The sequence below is a fragment of the Amblyomma americanum genome, chromosome 1 (assembly GCF_052857255.1).
Source record: "Amblyomma americanum isolate KBUSLIRL-KWMA chromosome 1, ASM5285725v1, whole genome shotgun sequence".
Taxonomy (NCBI): Eukaryota; Metazoa; Arthropoda; class Arachnida; order Ixodida; family Ixodidae; genus Amblyomma; species Amblyomma americanum.
Genome location: NC_135497.1, coordinates 121294286 through 121318602, shown reverse-complemented (window position 1 = coordinate 121318602; position 24317 = coordinate 121294286). Strand labels below are relative to the sequence as shown.

The following is a 24317-nucleotide window of genomic DNA, read 5'->3' as shown; positions in this document are numbered from 1 at the left end:
AAAGTACCCATGGAATATCCGGTGGTGTAAGTCAAGGCTTTGGGAAGTGTCCATGACGCTCCTGCGATGTAGAATCCCTCACTTAAACTTGTACTTATGCAGGTGCGGGTTCGCTGCGACAAACCTTTGTGTATCATGTGGGCAAGTTGAATCAATCGATCATTTTCTCCTCTCTTGCCGGCGGTTCGCGGTTCAGAGAAAGCAATATCTGGAGGTTCCTCTTTCGAGACTAGGACTGCCTCTGTCTCTTACAGTTCTTCTATCGTTCGGTGCGAGTGCCAAGGGATTCCCGTTAAGCAGTGTATGCGGCTACCTTCACGATTACATAAGTGCAACTAATCGATTATCCTGTTAGCTATACACAAAATTCTTTCGCATGTCCAAAAAAGGCTAGATTGATTCTATTCCGGATGACTCATACCTCTTGAATTCTTTTTATTTTTCTCAATTTTTTTTATCTTGATTCAGTCTTCTAACGTTTCCTTCCCTGCGCAAATGCTTCATTGGCATTCTACCCTATACCTTGGCCAATCCCCCCACGTGGGTATGTGCCATATTACTTGAGGAGAAGAAGAAGAAGAAGAAGAAGAAGTACAGAAGACAAAGACATCACGAGCATTGCCTTCGTCTTTTCCATGCTGTACCCACGAGGGTTCGCTGCTGATGTCCTGCGGTGGGCGTACGCCATTGGCGTCTTCATTTCCTTTCAGCGAGTGATCAGTGAAGTAGCACCTAAGATGGCGTCGCCAGGAGCTTCCAGTCTGGTAAGCTCAGCTTAGTTTCTCGATCTGTTGGCAGATTCTGCTTGCTGTACTTCCTTGCACTACGCCGATAGTGATAAAGTGACGTTTTAAGGTTTGCAGCTAGGTCGTTGGTTTTTACCAATTTCGTCAGTTTAGCATTCCGCGAAACCATGTATTTACTATTTCCTTTCACACCGGTTTTGCGCACCAGCGCTTTGGCGCCACTCGCCCTGCTTGCAGTTGCAGGTAACTATCTTTACTCTCTTTCGCAGCTGGCGTCGCGGCCAATCTAGTTGCGCAATGTTCCGCTTTCTAAGCTGTAAGAGGCTTTCAGTGCTGTGAAGCGCACATGTTTATTCTGCGTATGTAATGCAGTGAGCGTCACGTTAAGTAAGAATAAATGTGGCCATTGTTTCCAGTTGTCGGAACCAGCCAGAAATAAGAAGATCTTGTGAAATGTTTAGCATGCTTTCTCCTTCCTAGAGCAGTACTTGCACGAACGGTACTCGATTGTAAGGAAAAAGGGATGTACTGTACTTTTCACTAGCCAGAGGAGGAATGGTCCGTTTAATGCCACTGTGACAGGTACTCTTTAACCGCTGCTGGCGACGAAAGCACTGTTGTGTAAGTTGTCAGTATCGTGGGTCATAAAAAATAAGCTGCGCATTATACATAACACTGCGTATCTAAAGACAAGTGGTCTTGTTTTGGGGCATGATAATGTCGCAGTCGACAGACAACTGACATACCGCATTTGTGAAAGAGCGCAGGCAAATAGGTCGAGATGGTCGTAGTGAATTGGTTGAATGAGCTTAATATACCTTGTCTTACTAGGAAGACTTGAAGACAGTTTTCAAAAATTGGATTTTTGAGGTAAAATAATGGTTTTTGCGGCATTGTATTGCCAGGGTTGGCGGGCATCAGAAATACGATGAAACATGTTAACTAGTCAGATGTCTAACTAATTCTTAATAATTAACTTTTTGACTATGAGTTAGGTGTGTAGCTGCAACTAGAGATTTTTAGGTGGCCGATTGTCTTAGCCGCTGCGGCCGGATAAAATTTGGCAGCTTCGTGTGAAATTACATGCGGTTTCGAAAACTTGCAGGCAATGCAACCCCTCATGCTTACGTAAATAGTCGAAAATGCTAAATTTTGTCGAGCCACAGCGGCGAGAGTAATCGCGTTTTCGAAATTACAAGAACTGATACGGTGGTTACAACGGGCCCCGCCGCGGTGACTCAGTGGTTAGGGCGCTCGACTACTGATCCCGAGTTCCCGAGTTCGAACCCGACCGCGGCGGCTGCTTTTTTATGGAGGGAAAACGCTAAGGCGCCCGTGTGCTGTGCGATGTCACGCACTGCACGTTAAAGATCCCCAGGTGGTCGAAATTATTCCGGAGCCCTCCACTACGGCACACCTCTCATCCTTTCTTCTTTCACACCCTCCTTTATCCCTTCCTTTACGGCGGGTTCAGGTGTCCAACGATATATGAGACAGATACTGCGCCATTTCTTTTCCCCAAAAACCAATTATTATTATTACTAACGGAACCCACTGCGGTGGCTCAGTGGTTAGGGCGCTCGACTACTGATCCGGAGTTCCCGGGTTCGAACCCAACTGCGGTGGCTGCGTTTTTATGGAGGCAGAACGCTAAGGCGCCCGTGTGCTGTGCGATGTCAGTGAACGTTAGATCCCCAGGTGGTCTAAATTATTCCGGAGCCCTCCACTACGGCACCTATTTCTTCCTTTCTTCTTTCATTCCCTCCTTTATCCCTTCCCTTACGGCGTGGTTCAGGTGTCCAACAATATATTATTATTAATTATTAATGGTCGGGTACAAAGCTCTAATTGCAACTAGACGCCTAACTCTAATAGTTTTAAACTTAATGAAATTAGTTAACCATTTTACTAGTTAAGATTCTTCACCGCTTTTTTGACGTCCGCCAATCCTGGCAATACCGTGCCGCAAAAGCCATATTTTTGCCTAAAAAATCCTATTTTTCAAAACTATACTTAGTCTTCCATGTCACACCCGGTATAGGCAAACTGCGTACGTGATAAGCTGTCACTTTTGTCTTCTGCATCGGTGAACCTCTAATCTGCAGCCATTTATTCGCAGGCCCAAAAACAAGCTCTTCGTGTTCTGTATGAAAACATGAAAAGTGCTTACCTGCGATGCCATTTCTACTTTTGGAATGGCTTTTGAATTGCGTGCGATATGGAACGTTGTCATTTTAGAATTATTTATCAAGGTTAGGGGACTAACTTGGACAGCGGCTTACGAAAGCAAGGTTACGAGGACGGGAAACGATTGCCTACGAAGTTAATTTTATTGCTACTTTTTTTTTCTATAATTGAGAGCCAGACATCCCACAATAGATAGCAGTCGACAAAAATAAACAAATATGAGGTATTTGTCTATTGCTAAATACAAAGTTGCGGAGGAGGGGGAGGAAAAACTTTATTAAAGGAAGGGGAGTCGGGCGAGCTTATGGGTGGGGCCCTCATTCCAGGGCTCCACTGGCTTGAGCTGCCCGCGTACCTGTTGTATTAGGGTCCGTTGGTCCTCCAGGTTAACGCTGGTCAGCAGCGCCTCCCACTGCTCAAATGTACTTTCTGCCTGTATAGCGTTTGGTTCGGCCCAACATCCCCACGAAATGTGAAAGAGTGTAGGGCGGGCCAGGGACATGTGTCCGAGTATATAATGTTGGGTGTATGAGATGTAGTCTATGGATGTTTGAAAATGTGTTCGTCTGGATCTGCCGCCAAGAGACGGAGTCTGGGTTGTCTAATTTCCTATGAGGTGGACGGAAGTGTCTCCTTTCAAGACGCTGAAACTCGACGCGTTCGTTATACCCTGAATGTAGAGGGGTAAAAGCGGGCACGGTTTGTGGCCCCGCTCGGTCGATGTTGCCTCGAGCTAGAGCATGTGCCCTCTCATTTGCCTCCAGCCCCTCGTGGCATGGGGGGCAGGTGATTTGGTGGTGCTTTGCGAGGGGTGCAGTACCCATGAGCCGACTGACGTGCTTGGGAACACGGCCTCTCGGGAAGTTTCGACACGCGTGTTGCGAGCCTGTGAGCACATGAGCGCTTTGGCCTTGGGACTCGTAATGTCTAATGGCAGTGGCCACGGCGGTGGTCTCCGCGGCCGCTGGTATTTTGACTATTACAGAAGCAGTGAATAGAGTGGAGAAGCGGTGGTCTACTGCCGCCACTGCGTACTTGTCATGGTCCGGGTATGTTGCGGCGTCAGCATAAACCACGTTCGCGGAATTGGCTAGCCGTCGGCGTAGGTAGGATACTCGCGCTCATCGTCTCCCTGTGTGAACGCCTTTAAGCATATGTTTCGGTATCGGGGCCACGCTGATGTATTTCCTGTGTTGTTTTTCTAGAGCGGATTGAGCGTCTAGTGCGCGGATGTCCGCAACTGTGCCTACTCGGAGTAGGATAGCTCGTCCAGCTTGGGTGGTCTGAAGTCTTAGTGTTTGAGATGCATGAATGGCTGCTGGTAGTTCCGCAAAGGTGTTGAAGTTCCTAGAGCGGTCAGACGCTCTGTCGAGGTGTTTTTAGGAAGCTTAAGGGCCGTCTTCCATACCTCTCTTATGATTGTGTCAACTTGCTGCTCCTCTCCTTTTGTTAGCGCGTGAAAGGATAGTCCGTATGAGATTCGGCTAAGTACGAGCGCTTGCACCAGCCGAAGAGTGTCTTCTTCTCGCATTCCTTGGCGATGTTTGGTAATGCGGCTGATCATGCGAGCTATCTGGTTTGTGGTGGTTTTGAGAGTCTGGATGGTGTGGGTAACACAGAGGTTGCTCTGTATACAAAGGCGGGCTGCTGATTGTAGGGTGGTTTCCTTTTGGCCCAGGGAACCCTTTATGGCCCATATAGTTATATCATCCGCGTATATGGTGAAACCGACATTTGGAAGTGCTTGCATAGCACGCGACAGCCTGAGCATAGCAATGTTAGCATTGTTGAAAAGCAGGGGATAAATAATAGCTCCCTGAGGTGTGCCTTTGTGTGGCATATCTTTGACGTCGGAGCGGCTTTGTCAATTGCCTATCGTGGCCGTGCGGCCCGTGAGGAACGTACGCACGTAAGCAAATACTTTTTCTCCGCCGTTAAAGTCATTTACGGCTTGAAGGATCGCCTCGTGGAATATGTTGTGGAAGGCGCCCTTTAAATCTAAGGCCAAGATGAGATGTTCTTGATCTCTGGGGATGTTGGTAAGTACTTATTCTCTCAGGAGCAGGAAGGCGTCTTGGGCTGAAAGCCCTGGCCTGAACCAAACCATAGTAGGGGGAAGAGGTTATTGTCTTCAATATAGTTTTGAGGCGGGTGTAGATGTCTCGTTCACAGAGATTTCCTAAACATGATGTTATTGAGCTGTGCCGGAGGGAATCAAGTGACGGCCGCTTGCCGGGCTTGGGAAGGGTGATAATTCCGGCATGACGCTAATCCTGAATTGCAATACCCTTCTCCTAGAGGTCATCATTGATGAAGTCAGTGATGGCTTTGATATGTGCATGACTCGGGTTACGAATAATAGCGTTTGTGTTGCGGTGTTGCGCGGTGTTGCGCTGGGATGCACGGGCTGCGGCTTGCACCTCGGCTATTGTATCGGGGCCTCAATTGTAGAGTTTGGAAGGCCGTTGTAGGTGATGGAGTAAGTTGCGGAAAGTCCCCACCTTCAAAGGCGAATTTCTTCACAAGGCATCCGCCACCTTTCTTTACTGTCACAACACAATTTACGCTAACGCATTCGCGCTACACTCGTAACTGCCCTGTGATTTTTTTTCGAAATTTTGCTGCATAGAATGGAAAGTGACAGCTATAGTACGAGCCGTAAAGGGCCTTCAACTTACTCGTCTCACTTCCGAGCAAGGTTCCATGTTTTAACAAAACTTTGGATTATTTCAATGTATTTTGCAGGTGAAGTTCAACATCCGCTGGGGCAACAGGAGCAACCAGAGTTCCATCATGAATACATCGGAATATATTGGTGAGGGTTCCCTCGCCCGCTGGTTTGCTTGGCTGGGTTTCAATTTTTCGCCTGTAGTGATTCTTGCTGCCTTGCATGGAAAGAGAGAAACTAGTAAGTACATACCATTACCTAGCCGGCGTTCACAGGACAACACGAGGTGAAACCGATGGCTTTGCTACTTGCTACTCGAGCTGGAACAAAGGCGATCGTGGCCGCCTTTTATCTCTCTTGGGATTTTCGGTGCTCCGAACGTGCTGCCAGAGAGCTAAAAAAACTGAGCGTGCAAGAGGTACTACTTTAATTTCATGATAACGTAGCCAAGATATTTGTTTACCGCTAAGTTCAGGCGCTAGATCATGGATGTCACTGCGAAGTTCGAGCAGGTCAGGCGTACTTAAAGAAGTCGGGGTGATAAAGTTTGCCATTTCTGAGGTGCACTTCACTATTGAAGAGGCACATTTACCAGAAGTCCTGGTTTTACGTGTTTTGAGTCATCTTTATCTTTCCTTTGAAACTATGTTGTGTATTCATTTCTTTCCTCTTTGAAGGAAGGAGTGTATTCATTTCTTTCCTCTTTGAAGGAAGAAGGGCGTAGGTTCCCTTCAAGAGCGCATTGTCAAATTGTGGCTGAATGCGGCCTTGCGCTTTCAGAGTTCGCTTGTCATGCGAGAGATGCGGGGTTCGATTTTCAGTCCTGTGGCGTACCCATCGGTTGCACAAGCTTAAAAAACGGCCTTTCGTCACATTACCCTCCCTTGACATAAAATCTATCTGTAAGGGACTGAAATTCGTCTTATGCGGTAAAGGTCACTGCTACCCTGTTTTGTGTACTCAAGTTTATGTCAATGACCTATTTTCAAGTATTTCACTGTAAACAATCCAAGCACAAAACAACTGTAAGAGGAAAGCTTGTACTCACTGTATCACTGGTGATCAAACCATGCACTTCCCTCATGCTAGGCGAACACTCAAACGACTAGCTCAAATGCCTGTTCTCAGATGGACTTCTTCAGCGTCTACTTCCTTAGCTCTGGATGAAGTTTCCAGTGGATAAACACCGAAAGGAGCGACCTTGAAGTAAAGGGATTACCTAAAGTTTGATACTTCAGCAGAAGCTTTACTGTTCTGCGAAGTGCAGCCCATCTAGAGGGAAACACGCCGAAAACTTTGTAGCGCATTGCGAAAGTTCAATGTAATTTGAACACACCTTGCTGGAATAGGCGTGGGATCTGGTTACACCCAAAATAAAAAAAAAATGGTACGGCTTCAACGTAGGCAATTCGGGTAGGACGTGCGAAAGCACATAAGGCAACACCGCTTCAAAGGTAACCGCATGCATGGTCTTATCGTCAGCCGCTACAGCAGCCGCTCGCCGGGGAGGAGGGGGCGGAGTGGAGTGCCGGTTTCGCGCGTTGATGGAGGAAATGCGCAAGGCCTCCGCTGCTGGCGCTACGTCGAAGGTCAAAGCTTGAGGCGGCACACATACCCCGGATTTTTCAGCTTCGCCTGTGAGGTAGTGCTGTTGTAATAAAAAGGCCGACATGCTTGATATTTCGCCTTTCCCTAAACAGACACGTTAAAGAAGAGACTGCGCACTGTTATTATGAAGAACAAGATCTTGGCACAAGCTCTGGCGGCCTCCAAGAGAGAGATCAGTGAGTTAAAGAAGTCCAACGGCCGCCAGCAGAAGGTGTTCAACCTGGGATTGCCGCAGGTAAGAATCAATGTTGCAAGGGTTTAAGTGTAGTGCGAGAAAAAAAGACGTCTTTCCTATCCATGTGTTACTGCGTCTCTCCTGCTCCTCGAAATAAACAATGCGTTGGAGCTAGATTTTGACAGTCTTTAAGAAAATCAACGGAGTGTCATTTTCAGTGATTATAGCGCGAAAAAGGACGAGACTAAGAGAAATACCTCTGTAGCCATCCCTTTTGCGCTGAAGTAACCTAAAATGGCATGCTAAGTACAACTTACCTAACTTAACACTCTTTAGTGAACGATGTCGACGAAGGTTTTACTGGAGCACGCACACAGCCGTCTTGTACAGGTGAATATATATTTAATTCATCTTTTTGCTAATTAACAAATTTAAATTACCTGTCTTTTCGTCTTCGCAGCGGGCCGTGGTTCTGCGATGAGAGCTAGTCATACGTATTCAGATAGGCCAGCACAAACAATTTCTGTCCAGCATGATAGCGTCTATCCGACAGCATTGTGATCGTGATAGGAAATCGAAACCACGCGCTCATGCATAACTGACGCTATGACCGGCAAACTGTTTATCCATTACAGTTTTGTGAAATTTATTTCCTGCAGTCAGGGCGCGGTTGAGGGTACATATTATCCCTATGCAAGAGCGTACAGGGACGTGATGTTTAAATCTCGCATGCTGTATTTCAAGCGAAAAAAAATAAACTAGGAAGTCTCTTTTAAGAAAAAAATCTTCACGGGCATTTCTCGAGACACTCGGCACCTTGCACTGAAATTTTTTCGCTGAAGTTATTGATTATAAACTGGGCTAGTTTACCTCTCTGAATTGCAAAACGAGGAGTGTTTAAAAATACGCTTACCTGGCGATGACAATAGCTTATCAATCTGCGCAAGGTAAGCCTTCGTAGATCTGGTTATCATTTTTCGAAGTTTGGCAGAAGTTAGCTAAGCCCTTAGCTGTGAACTTTCGATTGGCGGGAAGATTTTTAAACCCATTTTCCTAGGTGATAAATCAGTTTTTTGCTGCCCAGTCAACCTGAACATAGCCAGATGTGTTTTAGAGGAGAGTAATTGAATGTAGTTGTCTCAGTATTCCTTTGAGGGCCTTTAAATATATTTTATTCTTTTTTGCCATACAAGTTAATCAGGATATCATTCCCGCAGTGGTTTTATAGACGATTGTTCGACTTTATTTCAGCAATAGTTATATGGATGACGCCTTTCACATTGTGAAAACTATGCTGTTCAACTAACAAGACGTGTCCGCGATGCTAATGTATGCCATAATCTAAAACCCGCAGTTCTTGAGCTGGCAAACGAAAGTTCTCAAAGTGGGCTTTCAGGGTAAATGCTTTCAAGAATCTGTCGTCTGTGAATGTTTCCCAGGTTGACTTCTGAGTGTGCGCACTTAAGTAAGAAGGGTTGCCTAGAACGGCTCAGTTCAGTTCAGTTTAGTTTATTATCTTAAAAGTCCCCCACAGGGGAATTACAGAACAGGTGGGTTCTTATACATACAGTAAGGATCATCTTATACATGCAGTAAGGATCATGGTAACTAATTACTGAAAAAAATGGTCATACAGAAGTTGCAAAAAGGAAGATGGGTAGGTAGTAGCAACAATTTCGCGGGGAAGGCCGTGCCAGTCGACCTTTCTATCACAAGAACTTGTTTGTTCTGCATAAGACAAAAAGTTGGAATGTTTGTCTCGGTTTGTCGAAGTTAGAGCACCAAATTACACAACGATGTCCCTTCGGGGAGGTCTTAATTACTTGTTAAAGCTGCACAAAAGTTTAGTACGAAATTGAAAACTTGGGATTTCAATCTAAAAAAAGAGAAATTTAGCTGAAGCCTTTGTTTTGGGCTGTACTAGGGTATTACGCCTTACGCCGCGAAACTTGTGTGGAGCACGCGGCCACCGTAATCCGCCACTATTTGCTTATTGAAGTACTAGTGCAAGTTGTGTTGCAGTGGGCAACGTCACTTGCACTGTGGTCTTGGTATAAGCGGCGATGTTACCGGAAGCTTAGATGAAAGGGAAATAGGGGGAATTATTCGAATTGGGGGAAGCTGCAAAAGATAAACGTTTTATATTCATCCTTGACCGGCTAAAAGAGCTCCATAAAGGACGTTGTTTTTTTCCAAAGCGTTTTGCTGGTCCAGGAGAGTGTGGTTCAGGGCCCCGTTTAACGACCTTCTTTGTGACTGAGAATTGTGCCTTTTGACAACTGACAACGTACACCTACTATAAGGCCGCCGCGGTGGCTGAGTGGTTATGGCGCTCGGCTGCTGGCCCGAACGACGCGGGTTCGATCCCGGCCGCGCGCGGTCGAATTTCGATGAAGGTGAAATTCTGGAGGCCCGTGTACTGTGCGATGTCAGTGCACGTTAAAGAACCCCAGGTGGTCTAAATTTCCGGAGCCCTTCACTACGGCATCTCTCATAGCCTGAGTCGCTTTGGGACGTTAAACCCCCCATGGACCAAGAACACCTACTATGAGTGAAAAAGAGCTCTTTTCTTTACTAACGCTCCGTGCAGGTAAAGACGTGGCTGAAAATGGCTAGGCAGCACTCACAAACAATGTACCAGTACCAGTCACGGGCCTTGACTTTGCTGGATGAGATAATGAATCCCGGTGTCGACTTCACTCTGGCCCGAGTCTCCGACGCCGACGACGATGCAGACATTCAGGACCGGTGCGTATTTTTTACCATTATTCACCGTCGCACTTCCACGTCCGTGACCAACAGGCATCGGGAAGTGGTGGTCGGCTTTCTCTCCAGCCAAGTGCAGTTTATTTATTGAAAACGTACTGGATGAATTGAAGACCAAGGAGGAGGGCAATACATAGAAGTAAATGAATGAAGTCATAATCGCAAGGAAGGGATGGCTCTCGGTCACAGTTGGGGAATTAGGAGGATTTGGGGTGCAGGCGCAGAAGCGACTTCTAGTCGATCGTTTTCATAGCCTTCAGAGCTGCAAGTCTTACATACGTCGGCCAGCTACACTACTCGAAGCAGGCCGCTCGAACTGCTACGTGCCGCGATGGCATGTTGTGCTTCGGTGCTGGATCGTATCTGGTCTGCTAGGTTAGCCATGCAGTTATGCGATATGTGCTGAATTATGAATTTTCTTCCTCGAGAGTAATGGGCAAGTCCACATAAAATGTTGGAGATCTCCTTTGTAGTGTTCTTGGAAGTGGTTGCATCTGTCGTGCACAGGTGTTTCCCGTCTGCAAGAGCACATTTCTGGCGTATGTACGGGGTGTACGCTGCGTGTTCAAGAGCTTCGTGTAAGAACTCTTGTAGCCGAGTGAGCTTCAGTGTCAAAAACCGGCGCTTGTGTTCTTTCCGCTAACCGGCGCCTGCTGTCTGCTTTTATTTAGGTGCGAACGTAGTGTATCAGTGCTTTGCGGGGGAGCCTTCATTCAAGCTTTCGATATGGTTTTTGATTTACCGCGTTCGGCAGGAAGTTGAGGTGTGGGGCGTTGTATGTCTGATCAACCCGACCCGATTTCACGGCTGCGTTTCCCCCTCCACGCCAGTGTGACCCGGTGTCCATATAATTTTGCCGTTTGTTCCGACGTCTCTTCCTTATGTCGTTGGTCACCGCATCTTTTGCAGTTGGTGCGGACAGCTCTGCTATAGATGCGCAGGAGCCAGTTACGATTCGATAGCGATTTAAAATTCTCCGTTCCGCAAATTCACCTGTGGCGGTGACTGTGGTGTGGACGGCTCTCCGTAAGGCGAGCGATTTCGTGTTTTAGATGGAGCCTCCGGGTAGGTGGCACCTTTGCTGGCCATTGATTTGAAGTTCTGGCGCACAGACCCTAGTCTTACCAATAGTGGCGTTTCTAATTTCAGCGTACGTGTAGATATCTGCTGTGTTCTCCGGTGTCCTCAGTTTTGTTGTTTTTCCAAAAAATTGCCTACCCACTGCGATTCGCGCGCGGTGACCTTTTCCTAGCACAAGCGTCCCACAGGGCAAAAGAAATGTAAGACAGCGAAATCATGAGCGAAGAACAATATGTATTAAACAACAAAGACCGCTTGGAAAATACTTGAAACTACTGCAAATAAAGAGCAAAGTATTAAAAGACCAAATATTTTCAAGAAAACGCATTGAATACACGTTGTTTAAAGGCAGTTCAAGCGTGGAAGAGACTACTAATGCGCGTTCATTCCAGTGGTCGATAGTAGGTGGGTTAAACGAGTTCTTGAATATGTTAGTGCGAGCCAAGTATGGCACGTGCAATGAATGCGTGTTTGCACCACGGTAAGGTAGTGTATGTTTTTCACTTCACTGTGACGAGTAGAGCTGTTGTGGGCTAGCGCTTCTGTTGCGTGTTTTCTTCCGACAGTGCTGTCTGCGCGTTGTTTGGCAGTCAATCAGTGCCCTGTTTGTCCAAAAAGCAGCCTTAATACACATATAGTATTTACCAGTACCCTGACAGTCGAAACTTCTTTCCGGAATCCATGCTAAAATGAGACCAAGGCAGTTTTCTCCAAGAATGTGTTTGAAGTTTGATAATTGTGTTTCATAAATTTCCACGTAGTAGAGATTAATGTCACGAGGCGATAGTTACTAAAGGAAAGACGGTCACTTTCTTTTTGGATATCGATAGTACCCGGGCTGTGTGCCAATCGAAAGGGAGAACACAGTGCTTTGTGCTTTAATGTTAACTGGAGCAGCCAAGTTAGAATATTGACCAAGGATTCCGCGTAGGGGCTCAGCAATGAATTTAGTATGCTGCCAGGCTTAACACGAGCCATCACTTTAAGATTAAGTATAGCGTGCTGAAAACAAGTTCGCACCTTACTACGCCGAATGGATGATAAAGTAGTGAGCAATCAAATTGGACGTCGCTGTTTTCCGAATTGAGCCTTAGGCTGGGGTCTTTGGCAGTAGCTCAAGTATACTCCGCCGCACCCACAGAAGGAAACGCAGATCGCTTGGTCTGCGCGACGAAATAAGATCTTTCCCGCCGCACGAGCCTCACACAAGTGCATACCCGCGTCCACTCCACGGGCACAGATTGAACGCTTAAGTGTAGATGTGCACGACACTGAACGACTGCACATCGTTGAAGGGGACATTTGGGCTCTTTCACTGCGCAAGCAGTCCTGCACAAGACAGCACAGTGGGCCCTCACGACACTGCATAGTTGGACATTGGAGGCGAAAAACGAGGGTGCTCCATTGCCGTTTTCAACGCAGGAGGCCGTCCTTGCATCCTCCGGGGAAAATGTCAAAGGCACAGCGTGGAGAGCTCTCCGTGATCCCAGAGGAAGACGAGGACGTCAACGCGTCGAGACGGATGCTCCTCGGCACGTTTACCCTGGACTCGGAGACTTGGCTCCGGGCCGCAGGTTGTACCCCATGGAAACTTTCTTCCGTGTACATTCTACATGCCGGGGCACTGCCATTGCATTTTCCGCTTTGCTCTGAATAAAGAAAATTAAGCTGGAGGCACCCTATGAAATTGAAAATTGGTTTTCGAGGAAAAGAATTGACGCAGTTTCGGTGTACACCCGAACCTCGCCGTAAGGAAAAGGATAAAAGAGGGAGTGAAGGAAGAAAGGAAAAAAAGACGTGCCGTAGAGGACGTCTCCGGAATTATTTCGACCACCTGGCTCTTTTCGTCCTGGCCAGCATTGAGGGCGAAGGATATCATCTTATTGAGTAAGAAACTCATGTTAAATTATCAGTTTCTCTGGTATGGCGATGTATGTTTCTTCTCAAGTTTTATGCCAATATGTGAGGGAAATTTTAATGGCTGAATGAGGTGCAAGGGTGTATCGGCGCTGCTTATTAATCAGCGTTACCGAACCTGGTGGTGGTAGTGGTTTTTATTAAAGTAATAGTAAAAAGGAAGAAAAAGATTTTTGCTGGCCCCGGCTTCTGCAATTGATGCTGAAGTACCTGAGCTGGGGCAGCGGAAATAAAGGATAGCAGGCAGAATGGCGAAATGTAATGAAAGAGGCAAGAGTACAGGAAGAGAGGATAGAGGGAGAAGTAGTATATACAAATTATTACACAATAAGAAATGTGTCCAGGATGTGCGCGTGATTAGCTATGATGGAAGAATTAAAACGCGCGCACAGGACTGTGTTGGCTACAACTGGAGTGGAGCGTCCTGTTATTAATCGTTCGAGGTAGAGCTCGCAGAGCTTTCGGTCACTGCGTGTAACTACCTGACGGAGAACAGACCGGACGCCAAGCCCATGTGTTCGAGGAATGCACAGAGGCTCACCAAGGTTCGCTCACGAGTGCGCGCACTGCCCTACGGCCACAATAGCGTCTTGAGGGAGCCTGGTAGTATGCCCAGTGCCCGATAGGGCCGCAAGCATATCGCGACGAGCATCGGCGACCGCGGCAGAGTGAAGGAGCAGGTGTTCAAGTGTTTCCACTGCACCGAATCCGTCACACACATAACTCGTCGCCATTCCGTGACGCTCCCGTCGTTCCCCTGGCCACACACAGCCAATGCGCGCGCGGAGGATCATTACACATTGTGACCGTGTAAGTGCGCGACAGCCGGTGATACTGTTGATGCGCTCACCTCCTGCGTTGCGTGGGTCGGGGTGCTGCTTTCGGAGATAGGTCGTGGATGGCCGCACGCACGTCCTCCAGCGCAAGGGGCAGATCGCTGGCAGGTAGTTGATGTGCAGCGGTCGCGAGGTTGTCAGCTTCTTCGTTGCCGGCGATGCCGCAGTGACCGGGCACCCACTTTTCACGCACGGCACATCCGCTCTGCGCGAGGCGCTCGAAGCGCGAGCGAATTTCCCGCACTAGTGGGGTACCGCGGCCGTTAGATTGCAGGCGGCTGAGGGCGGCGCGGTAGTCGCACGGCAGAGCACTCCTGGGCGGTGGAGGGCCGAGGGTGAGCAGCTGGTCCAGCCCGAGCAGGATCTCCATCAACGCCGCCGTGGTAGAGGAGCCCAGGAAGGTTGCGTGTTGCTGGCTGTGCAGTCGCAGGGCGGGGATGGTAGCCGCCGCTGCAAGGGAGCAGCTGTCGCGGGCCACTGAGCCGTCGGTGTACACGAAGGAGATGGTCCTGGAGCTCCTCGTGTATGACGGCTCTGGCCAGCTGCTGCACAGCACAGAGAGGTGTGCTCCGCTTTTCCGCTATGCCGACGATCTCTCGCTGTACCTCCGAGGCAGCAGGCCAGGGCGCGCAGGAGCCGTAGGTGGGAGGGCCTTGAGTCGATTGCTCATACTCGAGCATCACCGCGTCCATTCGTGAGCGCGGGTGCGAGCGCATACGCTGCAGCAGCGAGCCGCCTTCCGGTGCGCGGTGAAGCCGGTCGATGTGATTCAGTGCCCTGCGCGCTGCTGGGAGCTCAAGTGGCCACGCTCCTGCGTCGGCCAACGTGGCGGCGCACTGCGAGTTTTTGGGCAGGCCTAGGCACACGCGCATGGACTTGCGGTGCTGCAGCTCGAGTTTCTTCCAGCACGGCTTGCGCACCGTGACGAGCGGCAGAGCATAGAGCACCGCCCCCAAAGCTGCGGCATTGTATAGCCTCAGGGCGGCTTGGTGGGAGATGCCCTGGCCTCGAGCGGTGAGCTTGTGCACGGCGGCGGTGATCCTCATCTGCAGCGTTACCTAACCTGTGATTCTCCACCGCATAATTATTTATATAGGGGTGAAGGGGCTCGTTTTAATATGCACGAAGAAAGCCAACAGTCAGTGAAATGAATGTTCAAAGGAGATATATTATTGATACTGGTGATTAATGGGACATTAATAGCGTAATGATTTTATCTCTCAAGAATATGATTATAAAGCAGAAGAAAAAGCAAGCACATGCTGCCGGTAGGATCCGAACACCCAACCTCTGAAGTTTACAAAATTCGAGCCGGCAAAATATATATATATATATATATATATATATATATATATATATATATATATATATATATATATATATATATATATATATATATATATATATATATATATATATATATATATATATATATATATATATATATACACGCTCTTTGTAAAATTTTGGATTTCAGTAAGAAGCTCAACGACCCTGTATTCTGGCCTTTATGCAAATATGTACCGTGTAGAATACTCTTGCCTCAGCTGGTGGCCTGTGTTTTAAGGACAATTGGATTGGATTGTAAAACATTTATTGCATCTAGAGCAGGTTGCAGGAGACACATACTAGATGGCCGCTAGCCCATGGCTGGCGGTGACCTCACTGGCCCGCTCGATTGCCCGTGCTAGAATCTTTGGGTACGAGCTGACCAGCACGGCCTCCCACCGCTCGGGAGAAGGGAGCTGTATCAACTTCGCCGGAGGCGGATAATTTGCGAAATTCCACAGAATGTGGTCGTATGTGGCTCTTTCACCACATTTATGGCAGTTTGGGTCGTACTGGCCACGGTACATGAGGTCAAGCACAGCCAGATTCAGAAAGGAGCGTGTTTGCAGTCGGCGCCAGTTAACTTCCTGCGCTTTTGTTAACGATTTCTGGGGTGAGCCTAAAGTGATGGGTGATGTCATGAAATGAGATCAACCCGTCCCTCGTTAAGTTCGGGTCGGAGGGCGCGGTCACTGCCCGGTCGACGAAACCTCGGGCTTGCGCGTGAGCCGCCTCGTTCCCTGGATTAGACAAGTGTGCCGGGACCCAGATCAATTCAACTTCTCTAATCGGAAGGGTTGCGTTTTGAAGGATGCGGAGTGAGGTAGATGTGAAACGGCCCCTCGGGAAATTGCGAATGGCTGTTTTGGAGTCGCTGAATATAATATCAGCACGCGTGTTCGCTAAAGACAATGCTTTTGCCGCTTCATCCGCGGTCTCGGGGTAGGTGGTTTCTATCGACAAGGCCGCAAACTGGGCGCCGTTACAGTTCACCGCGATAAGTGCAAACGCTTTTCTCGGGGTTGTCGGTATTCCGCTGCGTCCACGTACGCCACATTGTCGTTCCGGCCTTATGGTGTGTGCAGGGCGCGAGCCCTCGCTGTGTAAAGAATTTTTTTAATGGCTAAAACCTTTCTGCACTAATCGTTTGCTTCGTAGCTCTCGAGTAAGAAAGACAATGAATAAGGAACCTTGTCTCACATACAACTACGGGTATTCCGAAGTGCAGTGTATGGCTGTTTTGTGTTAAGTGCGGAATGCACACACATGTAGAGAATAGAAGAAACTACCACCACACCATGACTCTCTAGGAAAGAGCTCACACCTGATTGACAGGCAGCATGGGAGAACACAACAGAATTTCTTCTGGTTAGGTTAGTAGAGGGTGTAGCGATGTAGATTGAAACCACTTGCGTTCAGGAGCGTTGTGCCTAAATGTTTCAAGCGGCTGCGCACTGTAGACACCAGTTCCAGGAGACTACGCTGCCAGGTGCCCTCGACTCCAGCGTCCTTCATGGCCTGAGTCGCCATTGGTCGTGAAACAACATAAAAAAACGTTTTTGTGCTTGTCGACAAAGAACAAGAATCAAGCAGTGGAGTGATTCCTTATGTTTAGCGATTTTTTCTTGGCCGACATAATCATCATGAAAGAGTAATGAACCTTTTTTTTTGCTTTTTGCATTCTCACTGCTTAGCAAAATCGGTACAGATAAACGACAGGTAGGGATTTAATTATTAGCCTCCTCACTTGGGTTTCATAGATAATCTGTTTTAGTTGTAATAAGAACACAGCACACTATTAATACAGCACACCACAGCACGGCACAGTAATAAGAGCACAGCACAGTAATAAGCACAGCGTCACGAACAGCCAGCCGAACCGTCCAGGCACAGAACAGAGACCGCGTTCAGTCCAGAGCACGCACGAGCGACCGATCGCTCGGCGCTTCTCGTCGTGTTCTTCGTTGAGCGCCAGGCTCTGAAGATTATAAAGCCCGTGTCCAGTCTTACATAGTACTTGAGCTCTTACCATCACCTGATGGGTGAGAACTTACTCATGTGACGATTGCGGCTTTTCGGTTTTTCGGCGTTTTTTTTCCTATTTATACGTGTTCCTGTTGCGAAAAAAGTTTCAGTTGCGAGTCTATATGTTCATCCTTCGTCCGCTTGTCTTTTTATGCGCTTTTGCAAGCACACATACCACACTTGCCTACTTAATGCCCTTATATACGATAAAGTTCGCGTCAACCAAACTTTTCGCACTATCCGCCTTAAATTTCCATATTTTTCTTATCCAGTTTTCTCCTTGTTAGTGCCGTTGGTAACTGCAGGTGGAAAGGAGATTTGAAAAATAAGCAGTTTTCGGTTATCGATATGCTATTTGAACCTACCAAAAATTCCGATAAAGTTCAACAAAATGACCTTTTGCTTTTAATAGGGGTCACGCCGAGGAAAAGTCTTGGTGCCAGGTCTAGCGGACGCATCCGTATCTTTGATGGGCCTCCTAGTTCTTCTACGAAGCCTCCGGCATCAGTGCTTGACTGTGTGTTGGTCTTCTGTTGTGCCCCTTACCTTGCTTGAAACATCCGGATGTGCAGCTTTTAAACCAGCGCCTGTACATTCCTCCTAAATGCCCTCTTTTGCTGAAAACTTTTTACAAATACTTCCGCAGCGGTCAACGCGATGAGAATCCGCGGCTCCAACATGTACAGGAGGTCGTCGCTGTCGTTAGCACATATTCCCAGCGATAACGTCTCCGCACACGGTAACTTGCCACAGATACAATTTGCCGCAAGAAACGCCCTATCAGCTTCAACATGAATTCGGCTGGCTTAGGGAATGTGTGGTGCCATGCGATGTTCATTCTGGTGCCATTTATAATTAATAACATGGAGTCGGAAGTTAAGTGGAAACTTCTGCTGTTGTTCCTTCGCCAACACTGTTATCGTGCAGGATTAATGCGTTATTTTTGCTCATTTTTTGGAGAAACTGTGAGAAACAGCGGCAGTGTGTCAATGAGGCAAAATTTTATCATCCTCCGCATTTCTGTTCTCTGCCATGTACTGCCATACGCACCTCGAATTTCAGGCTTTCTGAATGTCAACTAAATGAATTTAATAGGTTGCGAAGCTATTCCTGTGATGTAGTTTTAACTTTTTAAAGCGCTTAATAAGATTAACAGATGTCCTTCTACATTTTTACAGAAACCATAGAGAGGAAAAGCCGGGGCTCCATGTCCAGTAGCGAACGTCCCTCCAGTTCCTCTGGGAAGCCTCGGGCACCAACGCCAAAAGGTGAGTTGTTCTTCCTCTTGCTCTGCTTTGAACTGGTGCATTCCTAAATTTTCAAGCCTAATTTTCCCAGTGCCTCGCGGGGAAGTGTCGTAATCTGCTTAAGCAATTTTCAGTTCTTACGTAGCGGTCACCGCAAAGAGCATCCGAGGCTCCAGTCTGAACAGTAGATCGTCACAGTCGGAGGCCGTCACGACCTATGCGGTCTGTCCGCCGATGGTAATATTCAAAAATATCAATATAACTCAAATACAGGCCCCCTAGCTTAGGCAAAGTCTGGTTTGTTATTCGCCACTGAAAAGTAGCGTTTTCTTTACTTTCGGCACCGCTAATTTCTGATATTAGGAATCTGATCAACAAACGAGGATTATCCTCTCTGTGCCGTTAGCATACAGTCAGAGCTTTTAATCGCAGGCGGTGTATTTGGCAGTTCCCCACAATTTTCTCGGAGTAGTTGACTGCGGTGCGGGAATGGCGGTTTGCTACAACCTTCGGCGTTTACATGCTGTGTCATGAAAACGAAGGCGGATAAAGTGTCGGGAGTATTAAGGACGAAGTTAAAGTCGATGAAACGGGCCGCTACGGATAGTGTGGCTGGGTCAGTAGATCGCCGGCAGTATCCTTTCACTGCGAGTAGACTTAGCGCTTGCGATAATGGTGAGTGTGGATGGCTGAATCTTGTTCGTCGAAATAGTGCTTTTCGTGTACGAATGTCTGAAAAAAAAGCTTACTTTTGATATAGTAGAAATCACGGAATCGTAAAGGGAAGTTCGTAGTAATGAACGTAACCGATCAAAGTCCATAGTAGAGAGAAACTGATCAAGTGGTTCATGATAATCACAAACTGAAGAAGGCAGAGAAATCCTCAGGGTGCTTGAAATTTTTGTGACAAGTACAGTAGCCTTAGTCTGGGCAAAGCGTTCATTACTGGTGGGGTTTAAATGAGGTCATCCAGGAAGATCACCCTGCCGTAATAAAAATACGGTCGTCTAGGAAGATGACCCTATTTAAACCCCGCCAATGACAATCTCTTTGCTCGGACAAAGACAAGTCCACTTGTCAAAACGTTCGCAAGCAACCGGCCTGAGCGCGATATCTTTTTTCTAGCGCTAATGACTTGAAGTTTTAACTCAACGCAGGACACAGCAGGAAGACTCCTTCAAACTTATCGCTTACTTTTCTTTTTAACATTGCCATCAGGTTCCGTACAATCCCTTGGATGCAAGGTCCGCGGCCCTTGGTGGACAGATGGTGGGGCAGGAGACTTGGACTACGCATTTCTCGAGTCGCCCAACCCAACGGCTCCATTACGCCAGGGTAACGAACCTGGTGAAAAGATGGTGACCGTCTATGCTCAGAGCCGCATTCCAGAGGTGGCCGATCCGCAACACCAGGAAACCGCCTCTGAAAAGCCTTCTTCTTCGACCAGCACTGCTGTGAGTAAGCGGGTATGCACTTGTGAAGCGTCACGAAAGATTGTCATTACTTTGTCTGCGTAAATCATCCAATCAATAAATTAATGAAAATTAATTAATTACTTAGGTAGTTAATAATAATCAAGCAAACATAAAGCAAGCGAGCAGTAAATCAAAGTTTACTTCTTCCAGACGAGTACACAGTTCTGGAATGGTTACGTGGGCTAAAACCATGCTTGATTACAGTTTGGCTAGTCACCGATATCTTATTTACAGCAGCAGTTCTGACATCCATTTTATAGAGGTGAAAAACAAGTGAACATAATGTAAGCATATTCGGCGTCTAAGGAACATTAAGCAATGTATGTTGTTCAGAATGGAAACAAACAAAATGTACATATGCACTTCATGGGAATGTAAGTAAAAGCGTCCCTTGCATTAAAGACCTAATTTGGACATAATTTTTCAAAATGGGCTGGTTTCAGAAGCATAAAAATAAGTACAATTTTCCTGTAATAGACAACTAATTTATAGATCCCACTTTCTCAGTAGCTGTCAGAACGAAAGATGCCGAGTAACGTTTAAAAACCTATTAGCAAATCCTATATCAAATAAAATGCGTTAGATCTTGCTCATGTACCAGTCGAAATGAGCCAAATATATTCGTAAGAGCTTTCTACAACAGCTAGAGCTTCTTAGCTGGGTCTGTTTTGAGCGTGGTTTCATTTATTCCTTCCACCGGGCTACCTTCTCGTCGACTGCGTACGATGCGAAGAGATCGGGGGGAAGATGTGATACCAGATGACGACGATAATGATGGGATCATCGGCCCCGTTGCCGATGAAGCAAGGATGCGCCTCTGCTGCAGTTAACGTGAAAGTGTGTAGTTAGACTAGTTGGCAGTGGATATCTCAATCCATTATTACAAGCGAAATGGCTGACGGGAAAAAATACTAGCTGTCGTCTTGTTTTCCGTCTGTACGCGTTTCCTATTTCTCAAGAACTCGGATTGTTGTGTGTAACAGTGATGCAAAATATATTCTAGACCCTATACATTCTAGCGAATTTACTTTTCTGCTACCAAAGTGTGAGCACTAGAAAAGAAGGCTGTCATGTCAATGCTTCTCACAGAAGCCTTCTATCTGTATTTACTTACTGATGTGAAAGCAGAGCAGCGCACGCAATTGCACGCAATGAATGTTCTAATTGTTTTCCTGCTGTATTTGCAGCATAGTTTTTAAGCGCTTTTTCATAGACAATGAAAATAATTCCAGAAAAACTTTTCTAAACAAAGCAAGGCTAAATCCAGAGGCTGGCATAGAAGAATCAAATACAAAGTTTATATACTGATATTAACAAAATTATTTGCGTAATTTTTGGCTACATTGTGGTATAGAGCTGTTATAACGTGTAAAGCATATCATATAACATCTTGGATTCCGCTAAGGTTTGTGCGTGTAACAAACATATGCATCATTCTCGGTTTTCGATTAGATCGATTTGGCTGATTTCGAAAAAAAAACTCAACATAATCTAAGTCACCGCGGTGACTCAGTGGTTAGCGCGCTCGGCTCCTGACCCGAACGACGCAGGTTGGATCCAGGACGCGGCACTCGCGTTTCGGTAGAGGTGAATTTCTAGATGCCCGTGTACTGTGCGATGTCGTTAAAGTTAAAGAACCGCATGTGGTCGAAATTATCCAGAGGGCATCACTATACGGCGTCCCTCTTGAGTTTTTTTGTGACGTTAAACGCCATGAAACCATAAAAACTTCATAACATACAACCTTTGTCCGTAAAGTTTCGAGACTGATTTATTTTTTTCTGTAGAAATGATTCCCCAAAACAAAAATTGGTGCTCTTTTAGACGGCGCTCTTTTAGGGATGACCTGAGCTATTTATGTTAATTGCTGTGGCAGCCGCTAGACGGCACTACATGTAGAAAAGTACGTTGTCAATGGTCGTTTGCGCATTCCAGTGTGAGTAAATGTGGAGAGATTGACGTCCACCTCGAACTGCGTGTAAACATAAAATTCTGTGTGAAGATTGGCAAGACAGCCACACACACGTATAAGCTCCTTCGTGACGCTTACGGCAAAGAGACATTATCGTGCGCGCGAGTTTTCGACTGGCACAGGGGGCTCGTTTCGGATAGAATGTCGGTGGAAGACGACACAAGGCAGGGACGCCATTCAACCTCACGGAATGAAAACAACGTGGCTCAGATGAAGGAAATCGTACAGCAAGACCTCACCATTACAGTCCGCATGCTATCATATGCTCGCGACATTAGTAAGACAACATGCCACCAAATTTCGCTTGAGAACTTGGGGAAACGAAAGCTGAATGCCAGACTAGCGCCGCACTCTCTCACACAGGAAAAGGACACGCGAGCAAACAGTTAGCGCTGATTTGCTCTCTGAACCAGAGAAGAATGTTGCATTCGTCGACAGCATCATTGCTGAAGACGAAACATGGTGTTTTCAAAGTGATTCTCAAAAAAAGAGCCACAGCGCCGAATGGCGGTCCACAAGCTTTCCGGCGTCGAGAAAGGTGCGGCGACAGAAGACGAAAACAAAGACGATGCTGATAGTTTTTTTCGATGCCAGAAGTGTCGTACACCACGAGTTCGTCCCACAAGGCAGAAGGGCAGACGGTGAATTAGGAGTTTTATATCCGCGTGCTCCAACACATGCGTGATGCACTGCGACGCTGTCACCCTGACTTATGGGCATCTGGACAATGGAGCCTTCTCCACGGTAACGCAAGGCCGCACACTGCTCTCAGCGTGGCAAAATTTCTCGCCAAGCACAGCATTACTGTACTTTTTCATTCGCCATACTTGCCTGCCCTCTCCCCATGCAATTTTTTTTCTCTATCCTCGTGTGAAGAGAGCCCTAAAAGGTCGCTGGATGGGACCGTGGAGGCCATTCAAGGCGCCACTACAAAGGAGGTCACAACCCTGCCAAAAGAAGCGTTTTCAAAGTGTTCCCAAAACCTCAAGAAACATTGGAAGCTGTGTATAGACTGCATGAAAGACAATTTGAAGGGGTGCTGCAAAATAATTTCAATGTTAATCGCATTTCTTTTAATGGCATCAGTCTCGGAACCTTACTCACAAAGGTTGTACTCTGTAAACCCTTATCTCACGTTTTCACTGCTACTGACACGATTCCGCTACTTCTGGCGGCATTGCGCTTTTAGTCAGTCTTTAACTATACGATATCCACACCAATATTGCTCTTCTTACTTCGTTGCGAGAACTATGCTCATGTCAATTTCTGTTTTCCTTTCCATGCGATAACAAGAACAAGGTAACCGTTTAAACGACGGCGACGATTAAAGCTTCAGTCATGGTACTTATGAAGAACACTGGCAGTCGTCTGCGGCAGCTGCAGACGAATGCCAGCGCGTGCACATTCATGGCCTTGCATTCCAGAGTTCGGATACGGTTACTGTCTACGAACGACACTAATTTGCCACCAGCTGAATTCCGGTTGAAGGCTCCAGGGGAACAAGTAAATCTTGTTCTGTAGCCAGATGGCCACCGACTAGTAGCCAGATACAAATATTACATGAATGTATTCTTTGGGGCTCTCTAGGCTTCGATAGCTTGATTTGAGGCCGTTTGGTACCGCTGCCGGTCTTAAAAGGTCGCTGAATATGGTGCTCGAGCTTGGCTATAAAATGCTTGCTTTATGGAGAGTACAGGCCACCGAGCGTCCATGCCACGCAGGAGACCTCGGAAGCGAAGTGGAAATTTACACTACATATTCGAAAATTCCCGCTTTCGCACGGCGCGGCGACCAGCGGTGCCGGGGTTTTGCACGAAACCTGTCATACAACGTCATGTCGAGCAAGTGACGTCAGGAGCCGAGGGTTATCATTGGCTCGCCACGCCAACTTTTTCAGCCGTCAGGCAGCTACCATGGCGGCCGCCACTGCGGCTGCAAATATTTACGACAGGAGAGGAAAAGGTGGGGAGGCCACGGAATTTCAAATATTATACCGAACGCATAAAAAATTCTCGCTCGAGAGTATCTGTGAAGTGCCATCATTGAACATCCTAATCGTACCGCGACTTTGAGAGCCCCTTTTTGATGCCCTTTAAGGCAAGCAGGCAATGGAAACAGTGGAAACTCAACTTCCGAACGGTAAAACTTCCGCCTTTGAAAGGAACTCGGCAGCACATGTAGACCTTGTGCATTCGGCAGTGGTACGAATCGGAAACAAAGCTTTCGCACGCGTTCTATTTAGCTGACGACTAGGAGCTTTCAACAATGCGTTCACAACGCTCGAAC

The 24317-nt window shown here is 47.0% G+C and overlaps 2 protein-coding genes across 2 annotated transcripts in view; both read left to right on the top strand.

Moving 5' to 3' along the window:
• Window positions 1-653: 653 nt before the first annotated feature.
• On the top strand, window positions 654-16834 carry LOC144113455 (uncharacterized). The gene is made up of 6 exons (XM_077646542.1): window positions 654-764; window positions 5679-5748; window positions 7302-7444; window positions 9975-10132; window positions 12653-12804; window positions 16773-16834. Exons 1-6 carry the CDS (start codon window positions 738-740, stop codon window positions 16832-16834), a joined length of 612 nt encoding a protein of 203 aa, XP_077502668.1. The 5' UTR covers window positions 654-737.
• A 1701-nt stretch (window positions 16835-18535) lies between these two features.
• LOC144135487 (uncharacterized) overlaps window positions 18536-24317 on the top strand; it is a 35808-nt gene continuing 30026 nt past the window's right edge. Inside the window, exons 1-2 of the mRNA XM_077668142.1 lie at window positions 18536-18605; window positions 19803-20038. Coding sequence (XP_077524268.1) covers window positions 18545-18605; window positions 19803-20038 — 297 coding nt within the window. The 5' untranslated portion in view covers window positions 18536-18544. The remainder of the gene's footprint in view (window positions 18606-19802; window positions 20039-24317) is intronic.

What these genes read in the sequence shown, in the direction of transcription:
- LOC144113455 (XM_077646542.1), top strand. Translation starts at nt 738, where the DNA reads ATGGCGTCGCCAGGAGCTTCCAGTCTG. An exon ending in GAATACATCGGAATATATTG is followed by an intron (nt 5,749 to 7,301) that starts GTGAGGGTTCCC and finishes TTCCCTAAACAG; the next exon opens with ACACGTTAAAGAAGAGACTG. An exon ending in TCAACCTGGGATTGCCGCAG is followed by an intron (nt 7,445 to 9,974) that starts GTAAGAATCAAT and finishes CGCTCCGTGCAG; the next exon opens with GTAAAGACGTGGCTGAAAAT.